This window comes from Wyeomyia smithii, chromosome 1, assembly GCF_029784165.1.
Source record: "Wyeomyia smithii strain HCP4-BCI-WySm-NY-G18 chromosome 1, ASM2978416v1, whole genome shotgun sequence".
Taxonomy (NCBI): Eukaryota; Metazoa; Arthropoda; class Insecta; order Diptera; family Culicidae; genus Wyeomyia; species Wyeomyia smithii.
In genome coordinates this window covers 66,552,254-66,578,019 of record NC_073694.1, presented here as the reverse complement: position 1 = coordinate 66,578,019, position 25,766 = coordinate 66,552,254, and the positions used below count along the sequence as shown (strand labels likewise).

At 38.6% G+C, this 25,766-nt stretch overlaps 1 protein-coding gene across 20 annotated transcripts in view; it reads left to right on the top strand.

The window, feature by feature from the left end:
* The window catches only part of LOC129718844 (monocarboxylate transporter 12-like), a 473,704-nt gene that overhangs the window by 408,037 nt on the left and 39,901 nt on the right, over positions 1-25,766 (top strand). For 2 of the 20 annotated variants that reach the window (XM_055669976.1, XM_055669977.1), the window contains exon 2: positions 9,097-9,769. The exons of 14 other annotated variants lie outside the window; for them this stretch is intronic. In XM_055669976.1, coding sequence (XP_055525951.1) covers positions 9,304-9,769 — 466 coding nt within the window. In that variant the 5' untranslated portion in view covers positions 9,097-9,303. Of the gene's footprint in view, positions 1-522; positions 9,770-25,766 lie in introns of those variants that run through there. 4 more of the 20 variants (XM_055669975.1, XM_055669978.1, XM_055669980.1 and 1 more) reach the window with 4 other exon arrangements.

Below are 25,766 nucleotides of genomic sequence, written 5' to 3'. Positions count from 1 at the left end.
TTGTAACACGACGGTTTAGCTAGCATTTTACATATTCCAACATTGTTGGCTTGTCTTATTATAAACCACGCAATCGGTCAAAGCCAACATTGATTATTATTCGCCGAATTAACCCATCTAAATACTAAATTGTAATATATTACTCACACACAAACACTAAGAATAATTCTCTATCATTCTTATCGGATGCACCGACCTGCTGCTGGTCGGAAAACCTAACGTTGCGTTGGGTCAATCGAGGGAAGCAAAAAGAGGCCCACCGATAGCACACAACACGCACGCTAAGTGGCGGTGTTGCAAAATGCGGCAAGCAGAAAAGCCTATGTACCTAAACGCAATTTATGACCTGAAAGGTGTCAAATAAAACATGTTACCGTTCAACCGCCTGGGTTGACCAACCGATAGTGCCCCAAGCTAAAATTGAACAGAGCAACAATTTATGCTCTCGAGGTAATGCGGGATGATGTGGGAAGCATGCGTGAAATTTAGCCACATTTGTGTCGAAATTGGATTTTTGCCTAACAGCTGGACTGGTCCATTATTCACGGTAATTGCGTCTCCAGTGACTTGAACAAATCGGTGGAGGCGCAACGTAAATGACGCCATGTGAACATTCAAAGCAGTTCGAGCAGTAGACGCTACCGAACATTTTATGTACCCCGAAAAATGACTTTCAACAACACGACAAAGTACGATTGTATTGACAAATTATATGGTATTTCTTTAATTTCCCCCATCTATTATTGAGTACGACCTCGCGCGTGGTGGTAAAGAGAGTAATGTTTGATTTTCTTCGTACAGGCAAAGATCGTTCACTGCAACAGCGGGTTCTCTTCGCCCGCACATTAGATTGCATGAAACTGCCACGAAAGTGGAAATAAATCATCGTCCGTGGTAAAATAAATAACAAAACAGAACTTAATTCGATGTTTTTTTCCGTTTCTCCCTCTCTGTCGGTGTGAGCCCGCTACCATGACGGAATGCATGTTTTTGCCACATTCTTTTTCGTCTGCGTTTGATTTTAATATTCTTTATAGTTGATATAAATAAAGAAAAGTGACATAATTTACCATCCTAGTGCTTTAATTTATCTAGCAGCAGCTTATAAATTATACCCTGGTCTTGGTTCTAGACGGAAGGGAAAATAGAAAATAAACTTGTAAAAAGTGATACTAAGGTAACCGTTCGCAATAAGAACTCGCAGGTTAGCTGAAAGTATGAAACTCGGCCACAAACGGCCTGTTTGATGAGGGTAAACAGTATGCGTCAGACGATTGTTTGCATTTTATTTGTTGACATACCCGTCTTAAAAGCATTCCCAGACAGAGTAGGACTACGCGTCTTTTGTTACAAGCTTGGTAAAACAAACGCTACTTACAATTGTCAAACAAATTAAGTTAAACTTTTACCACTACCGATTGTTTAGTTTCGACATGAAAGGAAGAGTGCTTCGAGTAAGATTTTTAACTTATGAGACGAAAAACATTGAAATTCAATTTACTCCAAAACAGAACCACCGCTAATCGCCCGGTAGGGGCTCCTACGCTGCGGGGGCTGTCCGGGGTCATCGCTTAGTTAATTTCCAATGATTTGTGCCCGCTTTTAAGTGGAATTGGTATGCTGCTAGGTTATTGATGTTTTTTTTATTTCCCATCGGCCGAGCAGCGCGCGCTGCTCGCCAACCATAAACGGACTGCGAAAAGTGAAGTAACCTAATTAGTATGCAAGCGGTGTGATTTGTTTTCGGAACGGATCGCAGCGTCTTAAAAGCAGAGAATTTATTGAATATTTACTTAATTGGGAAGAAAGCGGAATGTGTGCCAGCTGCTGCTTCCGCGACACAACCGCGTTGGTGTTTATTCGATCACGTCGTGGTTGGTTGGTTGGTTTCGCCTCTCGCTGGGGGAGGACTCTGTTGGCTTTATAGGCCTAAAATGACTTTTTACACCCAATGTTGTGTCTGGCACGAGCAAATTATTGATAATCCTACTGCTTTTATTGATAGTTACTCACAAAACAAATCCATCGAATCAGTACTATAAACCGTGCAAATATCAATCTATTTTCACAGCCATGACCATGAGTTCTCTTATTTGCATTTACAGCAAAGTTGAAATAAAACGCTATATCTGCATTCACAATATCCAAATTGTCATTCTAGGTAGGTACGAGTGAAAAATTGATCAAAATTCAAATGTTTCTGGCGTTTCTTGCTTTTGTACATTCAAAGTTTTTTACAAGATTTTTTTACGCGATTTCAGGATGTACACTTTCTATGTGGCTTCTCTAGGAAGTTTGTTTTCTCGCGGTATGCTTTCATTTTTTTTTTTTTGTAATTCCTTCATTCAGAGTGTCGTAACCCTTTTAAATAATCAACAGATCGTCAAAGATTATCCCGATTAAGAGACTATCACGGCGAATCATTTTGCTGTTTGGCGTGTAAATGCTCCAAAGTGGAACCCGGTCAAAACCTGATCGACGCAATGCAAGGTTGTCTGCTGGATGGCGCAATACAAAACAGAACGGAACAGAGAACACGAAAAGACACATGCAGTCCTTGAATCGTCAGTTTGTCACAGTGAATGTTTTTGTTTTCATATTAATTAAAGACAATATTTATGATCACGCATATGGACACGATAGATTACGATTTTTTTTCTGTGAGATGCGAGACAGAAATGTAACGAATTAAAACACCGTTCTGCTTGACATATCCCTTGTATCTTGTGATTTTATTTTCGTTTCACAGTTCATCAGCACATCGAAGCTTAAATTCGGCGTGTCATCACACCAGCTGTTCAATCTCACGTGAAGTAGAGATTTTTTTTAGTTTCCATTTCTATTGTGCTGAATAAAACATCATTTTTTGAAGCTGAAATTATTAACAGCAGTAATTAAAACAAACATTAAACAGTGACCACAACAGCTAGCACCCGCTTAACGTCACGTAAGGTTAACAGTTAACAAACTGCGACAGTTACCTACAATGACAGCCAACAACAAAAAAGTAAAAACGAACTGACAAATACGCCAAACCCACGCCACGCGCCCGCACCAATGCACCGAATGCAATAATTCAGTCAAAACGGTCCTCATCGTGTCTCTTGCTGCTGATACAGAAGAGCCACTTAGCACTGATTGCCAAAAACATGCGAATTAATTCACCTAGTATGTAGAATGGAAACGCTATTTCTGAGTTCGGTTATTCGTACATAAACTAGGTCAGCCATAACTATAATTTCACGATTAGATTTCGAGACACAATACTCTCTCGTCCAGTTTTGGAGAGCTTCTATACACATGAAAAAATCCAATTATAACACGCATTCACATGCAAATGAAAGCGCATGTTTACTTTTTGCTCAATTTGCAACTTTTATATGGGCAGCTTGGACGAACATCCTCTGCCACCCAGCGTATGAATACGCGACAGACGGCAGCCAGACGTCCAATTCGGAAATGATTGATATGGGCTTGGGCTTTGTCGGTAGCCGACAGGAGACATTATCTGGCCTTTGTGGTAGTAGTCACGCGGAAATTTGACAGCGCTCGTGTTTCGTTTTCGAATATACCTAAATCGGACAGTACGCAAGGTGAGCCCATGATTAATTGACTTTACTCTATCAATATCCTGTGAACATTGAGCTCGGGATCTGTAGCACGGCGACAAAGAATTTGAGAGCGAAGGAGGATGAAATATAGCACTGTCCAAAGCAGAGAACGGCATAACCGTGCATGGTGTCACTTGATAATGGACCTGTTGCTTCTGATCATGATCTGGCATCAAACGGATATTAGAATAACTAATTACGATGAGCATCTAATCGAGATCTATACACATTACTGGCACGTTGAGTTATCGCTGACTAGCAGGGTTGCAGAAACAGATGCACCCGATGCAGTTTTTGTTTTTTTTGACGTAGAAATACGTATCTCAGGAACTTCTGCAACAAGTGAACTGAAAATCTGAAAATGGGAAATCAGAAAATACGTCGGTGTTCGTTCTTGTGATTGGTAAATCATCTCTGCACAAATGCAATTTTTAACTTATTTATTCAAAGCATTGTACTTTTGAATTTTTCAAGCCTTGTTGAAAGATTATCAAGTGTTATTTTAACCTTCATGCACTCTGACTGCTAAAACTCATTTACGCCGCATAATTTTTTTTCCATTCCTGTCGTATTTATAGGCGCAATTTTAAATTCGGAAGCACTTGAACTGCTATTTTGCACAAAATTATAGGAATATTCAATACACTTTATTCAAAATGTTGGAACGCCTTAACAAAGAAGTTTGTATATTCAGCTGCAACAGTAATTCGAACTTCATCCTCATCCTCAGCAACACGCAACAGCTTCAGCCGTAAATCGATCGGATAATGTAAGCGTCTATCATTCAAATAATTCGCTATCACTTCCAATGCAATATGTTTTTTGTAGGTACTATCCAGTTTACCATGATAGCTTAGTACCCAGCGCTTTGGACCCCACTGAGCCCCCAGTCCTGAGCATGAACGAAACCAAACTGGCAAGAAGTTTATGCTTGCTGCCATACATCGCTGAGCTATTCGACATCATTCAAGATATTGTAGCAGTACCTGTTGATGCCCTCTTTCAGGCATAGTTTACCTGACCCTTAAATGTAAACTTATCTTCAAACATAACCCCCAAGAGCTTCAAAGATCGCTTTGAGGCAATGGTGCAGTCTCCGACACTGACCACCGCCTGTTACTCTGTTTTGCGGTTATTCACAACCGTGACTTCCGTCTTATGATGCGCTAACTCCAGTTTCCTGGAGTGCATCCAGTCTTAGACCTTGCGTATACAATGCGCGGCCGTCAACTCGACCTCCTCTATATGGCAACTAGTTGGTCAGCAGTCGGGCGGAGGCAACTGCCTTCATCGCGCTCTCTTCTCATTGCCTCTACGAATTCCTCGACATCGAAATGCGATGTCTGTCACCCGCGAATGGTCTTAGTGTTGGCTCTACCCGTCACATGCCGCCTCACGTTGTTGTTTACATTATAGCAAACCGACTGGTGGTCGCTATTGGTGTAGCCATCGTTTACCCTCCAATTCGTAATCAGTCCTGGGCTGGTGAACGTCACACCGATGATCGACTCCGCACCATATCTGCTATATGTACATTTGGTTTCAACGTTTGCCAGATCTAAGTTGAGCTTTGTCAAAGCTTCTCACAGGATATGACCCCTCTGGTTCGTAGAGCGACTTCCCCACTCAACAGCCCAAGCGTTGAAGTCACCCGCCACCACCAACAGCGTTAGACCTATTAGCTCTATGGAAAGCTGGTCGACCATCTGGGTGAACCTTTCGGTAGACCAACGTGGCGGAGCATAGCAACTGCAGTAGAACACTCCGTTCACCTTGGTAACCGCGTACTCTTCGTTTGAGTTCGAAACAACCTCCTAAATCTGGAACCTGGTAGTCGTCCATACGGCCGCCACACTGGACTTATCCGCGACCCAGTTACCGTTACCGGGAGGTATGCGGTATATGTCCGTTACGATGGCGAAGTTCGACAGCGACTTAGCGCCGCATAGCAGTGGTTCAGGTTCAGTTGCGTCACCCTTATGCCCGGCTGGGCATCTTAGCCCTCCCATAACGTGTTTGGCGTCCCGTTTTCCGGAACATACTTGGGACAACGCCTGCATAACTGGCTTCTGTCGGGCCTCTTGCAAGTCCAGGACTCATGACCTCCCTCAAAGCACCTGGAGCAAACGTCCGGTTGCTGGAGTATACCTAGAGGGAAAGAATGCTGTGTTTTTCGCATCCTTTTGAGGTTCAAGAATCATCTTGCCAGTGCGAAATCGACGGCTGGCCCGCACATCCGCCCCTAAATCCTTGAGCTGGGTTTCTCACCTCATTTTCTCCAAGACTTCAAAGTACTTAGAGCCGTCAGTCTTGAGTATGAGGGCGACCCCGCTGCTCCTCACTTTTTTTATCCTTGGCTGACGTTTTCTCGCCGCTCCATCTGGTGCTTTTACCTTCCTGACACCCTTTTCCTACTACGGTTACCCATGGGTTTCCCGCAGTCGCCGCTCCGGTTGATGAACCGGCATTTGAGCTTGTTGGTGTGCTAGCTTGCGAAGCTAACTCCACAAACCCCTTCTTCACGTTGTCTGGGTCCGCTTTCCCCGAGAACTGCCTCATTCCCTTACCGACCTGCCCCGTAGAGCAGATCGCGGTGATTGAAGGCATGAGGCCTGAACTTGTTTAAATTCAGTTGTCCCCCTAGTCCTCACCTTCTTTACGGAAGCTTCAACCCGAGCCACAAGTTCGGCGTACTCCATTTGAGCTTCGTCGATAGTGGTCCGAAACAGAAGGAGGCTCTGCTTTAAATCCCTGGCGATAGCTTTTGCGTTGAAAAAAATGGACAAAAATTGCCTTTACACGTACTGACGAAACTATATTGACCCATGAGTCAGCAGAATAAAATTGGCAACTCTAACAGTCGAACTCTTACCGTGATGGCGAAAACAGTTAAGCTACTCCGTTCAGAAGTGTGCGCGTTCAAAAAACGGTATTTTGTCGCGTCGAAAATGGACATCGTGTGGCAGTTCGTGGACACCGGATACGCCTGTTCCGGCATCTACAACATCTTGGCTGTATTGAACAACAGTCAGAGAATTTGAAGTTATAGAGTAGGCAATGTATGTCATTTTTTCAAAGATGCTAATAACGAACACGGGCTGAGGATGTGATTTTAGACTTAGAAAATATTTCCCACGTTCAGACGGGACAGATCAGAGTATAAAAAGAAAGCCCAATTCCGGACGGCCGACGACCCTTAGTGAAAAGAAGCCCCAAAACATGCTGAAGGGGAAGTGGCTGCATCGCTGCACGCGCTTGGCCGGTCGTTGCCACCCGTCCACTAGTCTCAGGACCGCACGCAATAACGCAGCGACAGCGCCTGATTAAGATGGTCAAGTCGAGTTTCCCGGCGAATCACGACGTGGCGGTTGTAATAGTGATGAAATTTATCGAACCCTGGATGGCAACGATTTCGTATTTTGCTTCCCCCACGAAGGAAGTGAGCACCGAGGTGAAGTTTATTTCACAAACCAAGTTTCCCAAGAAGAAGCTGCTGTGGCTGACAATCAGCGAGAAGATGATGTCAAAGCTGCTCTTCTTCCGCTCCGGACTGGCCGTGAACGAGGAAATTTATAGTACGAAGTGCCGAAAGTTGTGTCGTCCATCAAGAAAAACCATAAGGGCGAAGAAGCGGTATTCCGGCCAGATTTGGTGTCGACCCACTACTTGAAGCGATCTTTGGAGCGGCTGAATATCGATGTGATACCCAAGTTGGCGAACCCGCCCAATGTCCCCAAGCTGCGCCTCATCGAGGATTTCTGGGCAAACCTGAAGCGTAAGATCTATCCCAACAATTTTGTTGCGAAAACTGAGGTGGAATTGATGAACAAAACGAATAAAGAACTCAAAAACATGCCTACTTGCATATTTCCGTCTGCCATGGCGATTGTCCCGGTTAACTGCCGGAAGGCCGCACGCAAGGGCGTAAAATTTTTTGCAAGTAAGCTAACAGAATTACCTTTCATGTACAATTTATCAAACTCAATTATCTGTCTTAGTTATTTTTTTACCATCATCCAAAAAAGTTTTTGCTTCTATTCGCAGCGAACTCGATCGCATCTAGCTGTTCGCAAAGCGCTGCCACCCTAGGCCGCTTGTCCCTGCTCCTTTCCATTATATCCGGTGTGGCCTCGGCGATCGCCACCCGCCGACCCGTGGTGGCATACAGCTCTGCCAGTCCTCAATATGTGGAAAAAGCAGAGTGAAAATCCACCGCTTACGCCCAGCATGAGCGTTGGGTGTAGCATATTTTTGCACCGAACTTCTTTATTCTGCTTTATGTTGTGTTTCTTCCGTTACAGAAAAATGTATATTCTTGCTGCTTACACCACAGCTCAGCAAAACAAGAGCGATGAATCGTTCTAATATGAAGTACGCCGCGGTGTGCACTGCTGAGATAAATTCGATAGTGCTCGAAAAACAAATATGCGTGACGAGCGGCTAGTTTTTTTTTTTTTTGTTTTCAAATTCGAGATGCAAAGCAAATAACGCAATCTACTTTCCTACCCAAGTGCTCCCCTTATTTAATAAATGCTTAAGAGACATACAGTAAAGGCACTGCAAGGAGCTCTGTTGCTTAGTAATTTTACATAATTTCCTTCCGTGTGAGAAAGCTCACACTAGTTTATTTTTTCGCTGGAGAGATATTTCAGATTCCACCACGGTGTTTTTCTGAAAGCTACTGAGACACACACGATTCGCTGCTTTCTTCCAGCAAGTGCATGACTTTACCCACCAGTACGAGAGCAGTTGTTTTCGCAGTGGAGGATATCCTCTTTCACGCTAGTGATTCTCTAGAAAAAATAACAAACCTGTCCACAACACTTCTATTCAATCAGTCTAACCGACTGATGAGCCGGAAATCCAAGGAAAAACTTCATAACAAGTTTCTGAGAGCTGAAGAAAAAACATGAGACATATTACACTAAGTTTAAACATATTGTTCATGACAACAGACTATATAAACATAAGGTAAAATAAAAAAATACCTAACTTTTAATGACTTAAACATTCATTAAGCCAAAGCAATGTAACAGTTCCAAAAAATCTGTCGCACGTTTGTAATTAACAAAAAATGTTTTTTATCTTGTTCAGAATGGTATGCTAACTTCTATTCCGGTTAGCAACAAAACTTAAACTCAGCACTTTCATCAATCACACCAAAATATTAGGAGGAAAACAGCTCTAATTATTAAAACTTATGTAGAGGTAGAATGTGCGAACCACTTACTTGGCCTCGTTCAAGGTGGATGTCTTAGGGTAAAACATATTTCTTGAAACGATAAACGATTTTCTAAGCAAGGTCAAAACAAAACGAGTAAAGACATAATAAACTTGATCAAATTGCCAAGCCGACAAAAAATATTTATGTGAACTGAATTTACTTGAAAAGCAGAAATATTAATAATAAATTCAGACTAGCTTTTGCATTGAGCAACAGAGCAAATTTGGCTGGAGGTTAAATCTAACCAACGATTATTTACAGTTAGTTTTATTGTCACCAGACAAGATTTTTTTAGTTTTAAAATTAGGATTGTCGAGGATATCAATACCAAAAAAGTGATGCGAAGAACTGAAAGAAACAGGCAAAATGAGTGAATTGATAGTGCCACCGTGAGCGTACACAAATGTACCCACTGCCTTCGCAAACAACACCAAAGTCAATTTCCACCGAACTCATTGTTCCTTCGCAATGCGAATACTGTTCCACAGTGAAAACTATGCCAACTACGAAGACTCCGGTGTCGCCACCAGTGCGGATGCCCATTCGCTGGTATTTGACGAACCCAACACACCACCGCCAACCACCGGAGGAAAATGTTCCACCCCGACTGGACCGACTGCACTGGCCGCAGCCTCTGTCATGGGATCAGCTGCTGCGGCCGGTAATAGAGCTGCATCAGGAGTGGAAACGGTACCATCATCGACGTCAGCGCTATCGCCAGTTCCACCGGGACAGACACGTGCCTCGAGCCGACTGTCAAATACCAGCACCAGCACGATTAAACAGCACTACTACCCGGAAGGGGGCTGGGGTTGGATTATTGTAGTTGTCGCCATCATGGTGCACGTGTTGACCCATGGACTACACACTGCCGTCGGTGTGATAATCATCGCGACAGGCCGCAGATTCAGGATCGAGAGTTTCATCGATACAGGTGAGAATTGCAATCATTGGCCCAATTAATATCAGCTTCAAACAATCTAAATGAAACGCCACTGGCAGAGTAGATTACTTAAAACGCAAAACACAAACTGGTGTTGTTTGGTGAAAAAACACAAACAAAAGTTAAAATCTCTATGTTTCTGAATGAAATTGGTTCACTATATGCGATGTGAATGACGAATGTTTTTTTTTTTTTTTTGGAAAATAGAATAAGAACTTGGCACTGTGGTTTGTTTTGTATATACATGTATTGAAAAATGGCAATAATAAATAAGTATGTTCCGAACCACTGATTTTGTCATATTAAATTAACACTGTAATAAAGTTGCCCATATAAACCTATTAAAATCTGCTCCATTATATTTATATATTGTAACACACATAAAACCACATCTAGCAAAGCCACCACCCAACAATAAACACACACCAAGAGATTTAGTCGAAGTTTTGACACAACAAATTTGCAGCGACCGAGACACAAAAGGGTTCGGGAACGGCGACGCGCTTGCAGTACATTCATGTCCAATATTACGATCCCACATGCTGTGCGAGTCGTTTAAATCTACTTCGAAAGCTCTAAGCAAGTGCATCTTTGCAATAATATATACCACCTACCAGAAATCACGACTACGATTTTCCTAGACGCTTTCCATCATCCTTTCGAGTCTGCGGCAACTGTTGCAGTTGGGAATTTCCATAAAAAAACACGCAACGATGGCACTTCTTTGCTAAGCTATAAATTACGTTCCCATTCGACCGGCACATCATTCCCGATTTCGAATGGACATTATCGTCGCTTTGCCCAGAATTCGTTCTGCAGTAGAGTCAAAGTCAAAGAAAAAGGTCAAATATGAATAACCAAGCTGTCTACTCACGAAGAAGCTGCTGGTGCCGCCATCTACACGGTAAACAAAACACACATCGCAAAACATGCGAACTAATTTTTTGGTAGAAATTTTCTACTTGTTTTGGCAGGCGATTTTCGATTTTTTAATATACCCCACCCAAAATTTTAGTTTGCTGTTCAAGTGGAATTTGAGTAGGTTCAACCGATATCTATGTAGTTTCTATTTAGCTTGTACCATCGGTGTTGGCCGCGTCGTAAAATAGCTCATCTCTCGGTTATCAGCAATCGGAGGGGATTCCTCAAGAACTGCCAAAATGCCCGAGGTTATAATTTATCTGACCGACTGTTTGTTTCCCCGCCTTCACCGCCCAACGGTTGAAATACTATAGAATCCGCCAGCCAAACTACGAGCGGCTAAAGCCGCACTTATAAGCTGTAGAACCAAAACAGGGAAACAATTCAATTAATTCTGGGCACTTAATCTTCGCAGATTAGGATCATTTGGTTGGAATTCAATCAGAGCACACTACGCGAACTGAAGTTGCTAGAAGTGGATTGCTCTATGCTGGACTTCGTTCGTTTATGACTCTCTAGAAAACATCAGGTTTGTTCGATAATATTTTTTTAACGGTCGTAAATTTGCGAAGTCGTAAATGCTTATTGCAATGGCATACGCGCCGATGTCAATAAAAATTATTATGTGCATGAAGGTGCTATTATTTGCATCATTTTTATGGGACATTGAATAGAAGGACTCATGGAGAAGTTTAGGTGCGCATAAAATTTTATTTGTACTGAAAATAATACAATTCCAAGTACTATTTACGTGTAATGATAAATTACAAATAGCACGAAACCAAAAAATATTAATTATTACATGCCACTAATAAAGTAAGTCCGGAAGTGTGGTTATACACACAACCCAATCCGCACGAGAGTCACAAATAAAACAGGACTTTTTTCTTACAGTTGTCCCCCGAACGTTTTAAAAATAATATGGAAATAGTTTTTGTAATCGAGTAACCATTACCTTTTATAGAAAAACTTGTGTTTATTTACCTACAAAAAACTCTAAAGCTATGATCAAAAAAACATATATTTCTTTTATTTTATTTCCGTGATCATTAAACTACAATTTATTTATTTTTCTCTGAAGAGTCACAAACGAAATCATTTCACTTGTGAAACGAAAGTATTTTTTCCATTATGTAGTCACGGTGATAATTTGAAGTACAATTGGCTTTTTGTCTTAGAATAGTCACCAAGAAATTAAGAGGTACATTTAAATTTTTCTGACAAATGCACAGTGACTTTTTATAGAAATAGTTTCCCCAGTTAGTCACTGTGACTTTTGTAAGAAAATATTTGACAAAAGTTTTGTTTTATAGAGCTCGTGACCTTTTGAAAAAACTAATAAGTTAATAACATTGTCACAGTGATTTTGGTAATCATCCCTTTTGGTCTAAATAAAACTCAGAAAAAGTAAACATCGGGCTTTGACCAACAAATGTTACTATTTAGTCACCGTGACTTTTGTAAGGAAACATATGCCAAATGTTGTCATTGAAAAATATGTGATCTTTCTGAAAGTTCCGCGGGATTTTAGTAACTATCCTTTTTTAACCAAATAACAAAAAAAAATTAAATTTAATAAGGTTAGATATTCCCTGAAACTAACGTTCGATTGGTATTGTCTCAAATGAGTCCCCGTATCAGTTGATCTTTATTAAAGAATCAAGAAATGATCTATAACCGGAGGAATGCAACTTGTTTACAAAAGTCACCAAGAATAATTGGTGACGAACACCTGAAGTTTTTTGGCTCGCTAAAATGGGGGAGATACTTACTAAAAGCGGCGAAAGTGGTCCATTAAAAATTTAAATCTTAATATGGTTTAGACGTTCTCCTTGAAAATTTTCATGTATTTTTTAGCAAGATTACAACAGTGGTCACTTATAAACAGACATTTTCCTTAAGAGATCAACAAAATTATTTTTTCGTGTTTCTAAAATATTAAAAATTTTACGAAAAAATTTTTTTGAAGGCGCGTGAAAATTTTAAGGCGATATACTTTCTCCATGAAAATGGGATTGCATTTGTAAATAGCTCTTGGCATTTATCGAAATTTCCACCTGTTCTATGTAATTACTTATATACACACACTCAATCATTTCTAAATTTCATCGGCGAAATAAAAAAAACACTAAAATAGCAATGTTCGTGAGTTGGTCACGAATAGTATGTTTTATTTTAGAACTTTGTCACGAAGAATATTCATGAATGTGTTGATAAAGATATGTCTCGCGGTGACAATTTGAAAAAAAAACCTAAATTAATCCACCTAGCGGTCAGACCCAGCCTTTCTCATTCAATTTTTATTTGTAAAAATAGATTTACATGAACGCTTCAATCCAATAAATGTATATTCACTCTTTAGGTTCTAAAATATTGATGTTGTAATCTTTACATATAAAAATGCAGTCAAGTCTGTCTGTCTGCCTGATCCATATAGGCCCGAAAACTACCGAACCGATCGACGTGAAAATTTGTATGTAGGGGTTTTTGGTCCCGATAAAGGTTTCTGTGATAGTTTGAGACCCCTCCCTCTTCTGGAAGGGAGGGGTCCCATACAAATGAAACATAAATTTCTGCTACTCAAGAACAAACCAAGCAAATGAAACCGAATTTGGCATGTGGATGTTTTAAGGGGTAACTAATATGTCCATAATAGTTGAATGAAACACAAATTTGTGCACATCTCGAGAACTAATCAACCAAATGGAACAAAATTTGGCAGGTAAATGTTTTTAGTGTTAACAAATATGTACATAATGGTTTGAAACCCGACTCCCTCTTCTATAAGGGAGGGATCCCATGAAAATGAAACACAAATTTCGCACAGCTCAAGAACCAATCAAGAAAATACAACCAAATTTGGTATGTGAATGTTTTTAGAGGTAACAAATATGTCCATAATGGTTTGACGCCCCTACCTCTTCTGGAAGTACATGTTTCTTCACAAATTTCTGCACATCTCGCGAACTAATCAACTAAATGGAACCATATTGGCAGGTGAATGTTTTTAGTGGTAACAATTATGTTGATGATGATGATGATGATGGTCCCACCTCATACCCCTACATCGGTTTGAGCTGGACGATTTATCTATATGAGATATTTTTAAAAACATGCAATGTAACCAGTTGGCAAACAAATAACGGACTGGTTATTAATATCAGACATAGTAACCCTTCAAATGAATACCAACAATTTAAAGAAAAAAAATTTGACGGATTTCCAATCCAAGGCTCATCCAGAACGTTTCCAACCCGAAAATTATCTGGACTTGATTAGGAATTGAACCTAATGTTTAAGAGCGTGCACTAATCAGAATTGGTTCTAGATAACGATCTAGAACTACGAGAGAGATCCAATGATACTATAGTTCTCGATAACGTGCTCTACAGATCACAGGCAAACTCAAGCCTTTTCAGTTTTCGCTCCAAACCCTATTTTAAATTGTGAAAACAGATGAATTGTTAAAAAGAAAGTAAAATAATTTAGAAAATATTACAAGCCAAAAAGCAATTTGTCAACCCGATATGCTTTTTGTTTCCATTTCAGGGGTTTAAACCTGATGTACTCATATCAAGATTGTCTATGTCAGTCTCCGCGCGCGTGACTCAAACATGTGTAGCCGACTCTTTTTTTTTTTACTCTATTATTTAATATTATATAACTATATTCAAACAAAAAATCCATCATCATGAATGGACATAATAACTTGATGTACCAAATAAATTAAAAAAAAAATATTTCAATTTTACAATCTTCTTTATAAATTTACAAAAAATCTATGCTGTCTACAAAACAGACTTTATGCGTGAAATACAAAGCCGTTTAAACTCTGCCATTGTTGCTGCACGTTTTACTTGCCTGGGCATCGAATTGAAAAAGTTTATTCCTTTGTACAACAGAGAGTTCTGTGATCTTCCAAAAAGAAAATTTGGTGTTCTGGCATCTTCCGCGTTTCTAGTGTTGTACCTATGCAAATCTCTTCCTCTATCAATCCGGTCACACAAATATCGAGGCAACATATTATTAAAAATTTTATATAGAAACACCATTGTCAAAAAATATACTCCTTGCTTCACAGAAAGCCATCGCAATGCGTCCAGAATAAAACTCGAGGAAGTGTATCTATTACATTTTAATATTAATCGCATAATTCTATTTTGTAAACTTTGCAATCTCAATATTTGCATATTGTTTGCCAGAAATAAAATGGATGAGCAGAAATCTATATGTGGTGAAATAATTGACTTGTACAACTGAATTTTACTTCTAATAGTCAATTCATTCTTTAACCGGCACAAGACACCGTATTTTCTGGCCATTTTTTTGATGACATTATCAATGTGAGACTTAAAAGTTAATCTGTCATCAATAATTACTCCAAGATACTTTATTTCATTTACGCGATCAATCGTCTCACCATCTATTTCAATATTTACGTCTAGTCTGGAGTTGGCTGAAGAAATTATCAAGTACTTTGTCTTACAAATGTTTAACTTTAGTTAAACAAGCTTAAATTTTAACCAATTCGCTAGATAATGTAAATCTTGGATTAGAAGTGCTACAACATCAAGCGGATGCTTCGCTGCAATGAACAGAACAGTGTCATCAGCGAATAAATTAATATCACAGAACCGTAAAACTCGCTTCATGTCATTAATGTAAATAATGAATAAAATGGGCCCTAGAACACTTCCTTGCGGTACACCAAGTGTATTAGCAATGGAATCCGAATCGAAATCGTTAAAACGAGTCTTCTGAGTTCTAGCACACAAATAGCTTTCAAACCATTTGTATGCTGTCCCTACGATACCAAAGCGCTCCAATGTTTGTAACAATAAGGGCCTAGAAATTATTTCAAAAGCGCGTTTAAGATCCAAAAACACCGCAAAAATAGTTTCTTTAGCCTCGATTTTTTCTTTCCATTTTGCTAACACCAGATTCAAAGCAGACTCACAAGAGTGACCCTCTCGATAACCTGATTGCTCTGGGATTAGCAAGTTATTACTATTTAAATAATTCATCAGCTCGCCTTTTACAACAAGTTCTAATATTTTCTCTAATGTGTGCAACATGTTAATGGGACGGAACTCTTCGGCTTTATTCGTCCCAGTAATCTTGGGGATAGGAACCACAAGAGATTCCTTCCAAACTTCAGGCACATGCCCCGTTTGTAATGATTCATTAACAAGGTCCAGCAGGTCGTGTCCAATAACATAAAAGCAATCTTGTATTACTTTTGCGTTGACATTGTCGATACCAGCCGATCTTCCCAAAGAAAAACAAATATCTTTCAACTCTGCAAAAGTAATAGGATGAAAACTATCAAAGCTACAGTTATTATTGATCGGCTGTATTATCTCGTCCGGTTCATTGACCAAATCAATGCTTTGATTGATCGATTGAACACTATCAACGAAATAATTGTTGAATTTCTCTGCTATTACTCGCGCTGATTGTTCTCTTAAACCGTCAAATGTTATGGATTGCGGAAAACGATCTTTATTTTTCATTAATGTTTTTAATATTTTCCATAACTCTTTGCTGTTATTTTGATGTTGATCGATCTTCCTCTGTATATATTCACAACGGGCCTTTTTCAAGGCGCGTGAATATAAATTACGCGCGACAGTGTACCTATTCCAATCATTGTTATCGTAACTTCGGCAAAATTGTTTGTACTTTTTATCTCTTTTACGTTTTAAACGTAAAAGATTTGAAGAGTACCAGCTGTTCGATTTATGCGATTCAATGTATTTTTCAAAAACTAGACTACTGGTACACTCTTTCAGCGTATTGGTGAGAACAGCTGCTTTATTATTCAAATCACCAGTTATTGGGAGAAAATCCAAGCTTCTCAAAACAAGCTGAGACAATGCCTGCTTTGAATATCTATTCCAGCACTTAATTTTTACCTTTTCATCACGGATTCGATCATTCTTTATCAAAATACAAATTGTCTCATGGTCTGAAATTTTACAATCGGCCTCTGTAACAGAATGAACGTTGCCAAAATTGGCAAACACGTGATCAATTAATGTACGCGAATGTCTGTAAATTCTCGTAAATTCTGAAACCGTTTGTGTTAAATTGTAAAAGTTAGCTAACTGCTTCAATTGATTCGAATTTGGATCATTTAACCAATCAATATTGAAATCACCAGCAATGACATTTAATTTGTTCAAATCAACGAAGTTATCCCACCAGTTATCTAATATTTCTTAAAAACGCTGGTTACTTGAACTAGGGGAGTGATATAAAAGTCCGAAGTTTCCAATCGTCATGCCTCCTTCAACTGAAATTCCAAGGAACCAATTGTTTTCAACAGATTCGTTTGATAGAATGTTGAATGTTACTGATTCCTTGGCGTAAATAGCAACCCCACCAGTATGTCTGGAATGCGAAAGGCAAAAAGCAACTTTGTATCCCGGAAAACCATACTGATCAAATGCATCAGCATCTACTATATGAGTTTCGGTTATAAATACTAACATTGGACGTTTTGTTTCCACAAGATGCCGCAAAGCAACATAATTTGTAGATAAACCAGCAATATTCAGATATAATATTTCTAACTTCCTAATCGACCTCAGACAACATTTTGGATTGTAAGATGGCAACTTCCGGTTTTTGGAAAGCAGCCGGAAATGGCCGATTTCCACCCAATATAATAATATCCGGATCTAGAATAATACACAGGAGCTAAAATCGACCACAGATAGCATTTTAAATTCTAAGATGGCGACTTCCGGTTTCTGAAAACAGCAGAAAATGACCAAATACCACCCAATATGAGTTTTTCTTTAACCAGTATGCCGTTCAAATCCAGAAATTGTCTCCAAATGCCATTATGAAATCCAAAATGACGACTTCCGAAGTCGGAAAAACAGCGGCAAATGACCAAATATCACCCAATATGGGTATTTCCGGAACCGTAATGATGCACTGGAGCCACAAATCGACTTCAGACAACATTTTGAATTGTAAGATGGCAACTTCCGGTTTCTGGAAAACAGCCGGAAATGGATGATTCCCATTAAATATTAGTATTTCTGGAACCAGAAAGATGCACAGAAGCTAAAAATTGATCACAGACACAATCTTGAATTTTAAGATGGTGACTTCCGGTGTCTGGCAAACAGCCGGAAATGACCAAATACCATTCAATATGATTGTTTTCGGAACCAGAATTACGTCCAGATGACAGAAATTGATTTCACAGGCAATTTTAAAGTCCAAAATGACGACTTTCGGCTTCTGAAAAACCGTCCAAAGTGACCAAATATCACCCAATATGAGTTTTTCTTTAACCAGTATCCTAAATACCATTTTGAAGTCCAAGATGGCGACTACCGGTTTGTGAAAAACAGCCTAAAATAAACAAATACTATCCAATATGAGTATCTCTGGAACCAGAATGATGCAAGGAGCTAACAATTGACCTCAGGCACCATTTTGAATTGCTAAATGGCAACTTATCGGCAACAGTCGGAAATGACCGAAAAATATTCAATATGGATATTTCCGTAAACGTGATGATGCATAGAAACCAAACATTGACCCTGGACACTATTTTGAATTTGAAGACGACCACTTTTAGTTTCTGGAAATCAACCAAAAATACCTCCCAATATGGGTATTTCCTATGTCAGATTGATGCCAGAAAGTCTGCTGATAATGACAGAATACCACCCAATATGAATATATTCAGAATTAAGGCGATGTACAGAAGCCAATAGACGAGGATGTTGTCATTACGATAAAACTAGGGTGGTCGGTATTACCGACTTTTCGAAAAACCGGTATTTCGGTATTCATAAAAATAAAAACCAGTAAAAAACCGGTATTTTTATTTATTTCAGATTAATACAAACCAGGGGCGACTCGTGGTCTTTGAACCCACCTGTTCAACTACAAAATTCTGAAAATCATAGTTTGGGGAAGTAATAATAATCATGTTCGCGGAATTAACGCACGTCATTCTCTCTGTACTATTTAAAAATAAAACTGAAAAACAATTAAATATATACATAAATTTTGATTTGAAATTTTATTTTTTGCCGCACGTCCCAGGTTGCATTTATGGACGTGTCGCTGTATAATTATGTTTTTGCATTTATGAGTACCTATGCTTCATTACGTTTCTGATGTTTTTTTAAGATTTGGGTCACTGCGACCATTGTTTTGATCTCTTGTGGTATACAATCCACATACACCACAGTTTAAATTTAACAGTGTTTGCTTCAATGGATGGATCCAGTGATATGATTACGAAGAACATAAGTTCTAAACTCATTTTAACAAAAAACATGCAGATTTTTGTTTCAATTTTCCTTCACATCGCATAACTAGTTTTAAATTATTGAATAACTTTAAATTCTTAAAGAAACAATATTTGAAACTGTTGAGCAGAGTAAATGAATGAAGAAGAAAATTAAATGACGATCAGACAAGAATTTACATTTTATGAATCCGAAGGAATCGAAGACAGATACTTCTCTATTGTGTTCGATGCTCTTTGGGCAGTTCGTCCAAATTCAGTTGAACCAGTTGAACTTGAGTTTCTTAGCTAAAATTATTGCTAATAAAATCCGCTGCGGTTTGGGTGACGAAGCTTCGACCATGCTGAAGCTATTTAAATTTCACTTTTTCAAAATAAGGAGCAGTAATTTTTAAGGATGAAATTCTTTATTGATTGATTATTTCATCCTATAAACACTTTGTATCAGGAGCAGTTTGTCCATAACTTGGTGTAACCTGTGGTATACGGAGACGCCAAACAAAAAATAAATTTTTAATCCAAATTTATATTTATTTATATTTTTTTTAGTTTAACTTTTAAACAGCACAAAACGAAACGCGTTTTACTCGCGGACATGATTGTGATTATTGCCCCAAACTATGATTTTCAGAATTTGTAGTTGAGCTGGTACGTTCAAAACCCACGAGTTGTCTCTGTATGTATGAGTGTGTACAGAGTGATTAGCTGTTCTATTGGAAAATAAAAATTCTGCTTGATTGATATGAAGTTTTTTGACATATTATCAATACACACAAACTCATCGTCTAATTCCAAGCAGAACAAACAAGAAGGAAACATAAAATTGATGATTTTTTTTTGCTGTCTGGACTCATCACTGCGACCAGAGTTTAGATCTATTGTGATATTGCCCAGGTGTTTTCTGTACTCCGCACTTCATATTATTAGTAGTAACACTATTGAAGTAAGTGATACGCTCATCATGCAAGCTTACTGCTCTACTATACCGAACCTCTGTCCATCCTAACAATATCGCCTAGTTACAATTCCCTGGAGAGAACTTTCATATGTTACTCACACCAGTTTTATTATAATAGGGACTTATTTTTGTTAGGAGCAGAGTCAACAGGGGTAATTTAGAATTCATATTGAAGGAAGGGTACGTAATGGAGAGCCTGAGAATAAACCCATGGAAAAAGTCCTTTGACAACCTACTGGCCTGATTCTACTAAGATTCGAACCCACGACCACTCGCTTACCAAAGCGGACTCTGTAACCTTGCGGCTACGGAGCTCCCATTCCCCTTGATGAATAGGTAAGAAAAAATTAATTTTCAATGTTGCTTCTGTCTAAATGTATTTATCATATACACCGTCATGTGATTTGTAAAGCCTACCTAAGTAGGTAGCATTCATTAGCTTTACAATGATTTAGGAATATTGTGTTAATTTTTTTTGAATTTTAAGAAAAAAATACCGAAAATACCGGTTCTTTCGCCTCTTCAATACCGGTATTTCTGTATTAAAAAAAATATCGGTTTTACCGGTTTTACCGGTTTTTTATTTTACCGGTAAACCACCCTAGATAAAACCAATCATTTCAAACGATTTGTTATTTGACTTTGATTATATCCTATGGCCGATTCGTCGTGCATTTGCAGACTTCAAACAAACCGCAAGGAATCAATTTTAATTATGTTGAGGCCACATATAACGATCAAAGCAGGTATAGTTTTAAATAGTCTTTGAATTTCTCTTCTTTCTATAACTTTTGAGCCACATATCAAATTGTTATGAAGTTTGTTATTTGTAAGTTTGAGAGATGACTCGTTCGTATAATAGACTTTCGTTGTTTTATTAACAATTAAATACATAACGGTTGCTTAAGTTCGATTATAATCAAATGAAATGGGAACGTGTAGGGCAGCCAAACTTTGAAACCACGTGTTCAATCATAATTCATCAGTTAACCCTTAACTAGCCCGCTCATCTGATAATAACATTAATCAATTCGGTTCTGTAGTTTCTAAGATAATGAAGTTTCGTGATTTTCACAAGTCGGCACATTACAAATGAAGTTACAGTTCGATTACAGTAAAATTCAATAGGGTCTTCTGAGGCAGCTAGACCATTCATTTGACACTAATTTTGTGGAAATCGGGTCGGCCATCTCTGAGAAAAGTGAGTGAGTCCAAGTAGTCTTCGGAATATGTTCCTTGCATAGCTGGATTTCACATTATTGAACATAACAGGCAAAGTAATAGTCCGATTGCAAAACAAATCAATAAGGTCTTATGGGGCACCAAGACCTTCCATTTGACACTGATTTTATGAAAATCGGTACAGCCATCTCTGAGAAGCATGAGTGAGATTAAACAGTCTTCAGAACACGTTTCTTTTCATAACTTTTGAACCACAAATTCAATCTTTATGAAATTCAAAACTTAAGAGTTTTCTAGGTAGCCCGTTCTTTTGAGATCAATTTTGTTTAAATCGGTTGTGTAGTTTCTGAGATATTGATGTTTCATGATTTTCACATTTTTAAACATAACCTCTAAACTAAAAATCCGATTACAATAAAATTCAATAGGGTCTTATGGGGCAACAAGACCTTTCATTTGCAATTAATTTCATGAAAATCGGTCCAGCCATCTCTGAGAAAAGTGAGTGAGAATAAAAATCTGCACATACACACACACACACACACACATACACACACACACACACACACATACAGAAAATGCTCAGCTCGTCGAGCTGAGTCGAGTGATAAATGCCATTCGGCCCTTTGGAGCACTTTTATACTTTCGGTTTTGCAAGTGATTGCTATACCTTTCTAGGAGATAGGCAAATAGAAATGTTTCTGGTTTTGCCTTTCTCCTAGAAAGGTATAGCAATCGCTTGCAAAACCGAAAGTATAAAAGTGCTCCAAAGGGCCGAATGGCATATATCGCTCGACTCAGCTCGACGAGCTGAGCATTTTCTGTATGTGTGTGTGTATGTGCAGATTTTTATTCTCACTCACTTTTCTCAGAGATGGCTGGACCGATTTTCATGAAATTAATTGCAAATGAAAGGTCTTGTTGCCCCATAAGACCCTATTGAATTTTATTGTAATCGGATTTTTAGTTTGGAGGTTATGTTCAAAAGAATTTCATAAAGATTGAACTTGTGGTTCAAAAGTTATGAAAAGAAACGTGTTCTGAAGACTGTTTAACCTCACTCATGTTTCTCAGAGATGGCTGTACCGATTTTCATAAAATCAGTGTCAAATGGAAGGTCTTGTTGCCCCATAAGACCCTATTGATTTGTTTTGCAATCGGACTATTACTTTGCCTGTTAGTGTTATGTTTAAAAATGTGAATTCCAGCTATGCAAAGGAACATATTCCGAAGACTACTTGGACTCACTCACTTTTCTCAGAGATGGCCGACCCGATTTCCACAAAATTAGTGTCAAATGAATGGTCTAGCTGCCTCAGAAGACCCTATTGAATTTTTCTGTAATCGAACTGTAACTTCATTTGTAATGTGCCGACTTGTGAAAATCACGAAACTTCATTATCTCAGAAACTTCACAACCGATTTGATAATTATTATCAGATGAGCGGGCTAGTTAAGGGTTAACTGATGAATTATGATTGAACACGTGGTTTCAAAGTTTGGCTGTCCTACACGTTCCCATTTCATTTGATTATAATCGAACTTAAGCAACCGTTATGTATTAAATTGTTAATAAAACAACGAAAGTCTATTATCTCACAGATTACATGACTTATTTGAACATAACTAGTGTCATACGAACGAGTCATCTCTCAAACTTACAGATAACAAAACTTCATAACAATTTGAAATGTGGCTCAAAAGTTATGGAAAGAAGAGAAATTCAAAGACTATTTAAAACTATACCTGCTTTGATCGATATATGTGGCCTCAACATAATTTAAATGTGGTGTCGTACTATTTGAAAATTCCAAGTTCATTGATTCCTTGCGGTTTGTTTGAAGTCTGCAAATGCACGACGAATCGGCCATAGAATATGATCAAAGTCAAATAACAAATCGTTTGAAATGATTGGTTTTATCGAAATGACAACATCCTCGTCTTTTCGCTTCTGTACATTGCCTTAATTCTGAATATATTCATATTGGGTGGTATTCTGTCACTATCAGCAGACTTTCTGGCATCAATCTGACACCGGAAATACCCATATTGGGAGGTATTTTTGGTTGTTTTCCAGAAACTAAAAGTGGTCGTCTTCAAGTTCAAAATAGTGTCCAGGGTCAATGTTTGGTTTCTATGCATCATCACGTTTACGGAAATATCCATATTGAATATTTGTCGGTCATTTCCGACTGTTGCCCATAAGTGGCCATTCAGCAATTCAAAATGGTGCCTGAGGTCAATTGTTAGCTCCTTGCATCATTATGGTTCCAGAGATACTCATATTGGATAGCATTTGTTTATTTTAGGCTGTTTTTCACAAACCGGTAGTCGCCATCTTGGATTTCAAAATGGTATTCTGGATACTGGTTAAAGAAAAACTCATATTGGGTGATATTTGGTCACTTTGGACTGGTTTTCAGAAGCCGAAAGTCGTCATTTTGGACTTTAAAATTGCCTGTGAAATCAATTTTTGTCATCTGGGCGTAATTCTGGTTCTGGTATTTGGTCATTTCCGGCTGTTTGCCAGACACCGGAAGTCACCATCTTAAAATTCAAGATTGTGTCTGTGATCAATTTTTAGCTTCTGTGCATCTTTCTGGTTCCAGAAATACTAATATTTAATGGGAATCGTCCATTTCAGGCTGTTTTCCAGAAACCGGAAGTTGCCATCTTACAATTCAAAATGTTGTCTGAAGTCGATTCGTGGCTCCAGTGCATCATTACGGTTCCGGAAATACCCATATTGGGCGGTATTTGGTCATTTGCCGCTGTTTTTCCGACTCCAGAAGTCGTCATTTTGGATTTCATAATGGCATTTGGAGACAATTTCTGGATTTGAACGGCATACTGGTTAAAGAAAAACTCATATTGGGTGGTATTTGGTCATTTTCTGCTGTTTTCAGAGACCGGAAGTCGCCATCTTAGAATTTAAAATGCTATCTGTGGTCGATTTTAGCTCCTGTGTATTATTCTAGATCCGGATATTATTACATTGGGTGGGAATCGGCCATTTTCGGCTGTTTTCCAGAAACCGGAAGTTGCCATCTTACAATCCAAAATGTTGTCTGAGGTCGATTATGGAACATATTTGTTACCACTAAAACATTCACCTGCCAATATGGTTCCATTTAGTTGATTAGTTCGCGAGATGAGCAGAAATTTGTGAAGAAACATGTACTTCCAGAAGAGGTAGGGGCGTCAAACCATTATGGACATATTTGTTACCTCTAAAAACATTCACATACCAAATTTGGTTGTATTTTCTTGATTGGTTCTTGAGCTGTGCGAAATTTGTGTTTCATTTTCATGGGATCCCTCCCTTATAGAAGAGGGAGTCGGGTTTCAAACCATTATGTACATATTTGTTACCACTAAAAACATTTACCTGCCAAATTTTGTTCCATTTGGTTGATTAGTTCTCGAGATGTGCACAAAATTGTGTTTCATCCAACTATTATGGACATATTAGTTACCCCTTAAAACATCCACATGCCAAATTCAGTTTCATTTGCTTGGTTTGTTCTTGAGTTGTGGAGAAATTTATGTTTCATTTGTATGGGACCCTCCCTTCCAGAAGAGGGAGGGGTCTCAAACTATCATAGGAACCTTTATCGGCACCAAAAACCCCTACATACAAATTTTCACGTCGATCGGTTCGGTAGTTTTCGGGCCTATATGGATCAGACAGACTTGACTGCATTTTTATATGTAAAGATTACAACATCAATATTTTAGAGCCTAAAGAGTGAATATACATTTATTGGTTTGAAGCGTTCATGTAAATCTATTTTTACAAATAATAAATTGAATGGGAAAGGCTGGGTCTGACCGCTAGGTGGATTAATTTAGGTTTTCCTATAAATATCACCAAGTTAAAAATATGTAAATGTAGAAAATTTCCAACAAACCACTTTGTGACAATTACTAAAAGTTTGTATAAGGCTCTAAGCCACGCCTTTTCGACGCTTTTTCAGCGTTCCTGACCATTTACAGAACATATTCTTAATACGAATATGAATCTTCTCTTTGAGGTCACCAACATGTCATTTGTTCGGACTGGGAAAAGATGGGTAGTGCGAAACCATGTCCATTTTGTGCGGAATTAGCGCAACTTTTGATTGAATTTCAAACCTGGATAACAAATGTGTCTCATAGAACGCAACCATGAGAAAAGCGATCAGGTTTTGAGCGCTTATGTCTCAGTAATTTTGCATGAGATTCAAGAGCCTTTTTTTGTTAGGGAATTAGAATTACGTTGTCCATTGATATGAATTTTTGTAGTAGCCTTTGGCATCAATCAATCGAATCGTTTCTTGAAGAAAAAATCTAATTTTGGTTATACACTATTGAACAATTGGTAAAAAACGAGTGTTGGCAGAATCAACGAATGAATCAAACATCGTCTATCTGTCCTAAAACAACCGACACTTTTACGTACATTTCCTGAGAATTGATGAGCATAAAGCTCATGTACATATACAACTTTTCCAGCTTCTGTCATTCTTTTTTTGACGTAGGACTACGTCTAACCGCACTATATCGAGATACATTCTGTGGAAACTAAAACCAAGGTGTAACGTCGGAATGAGAGTTTCAAACGTTAATACTGATGTAACCACACGATGGATCACAATAATCAATGT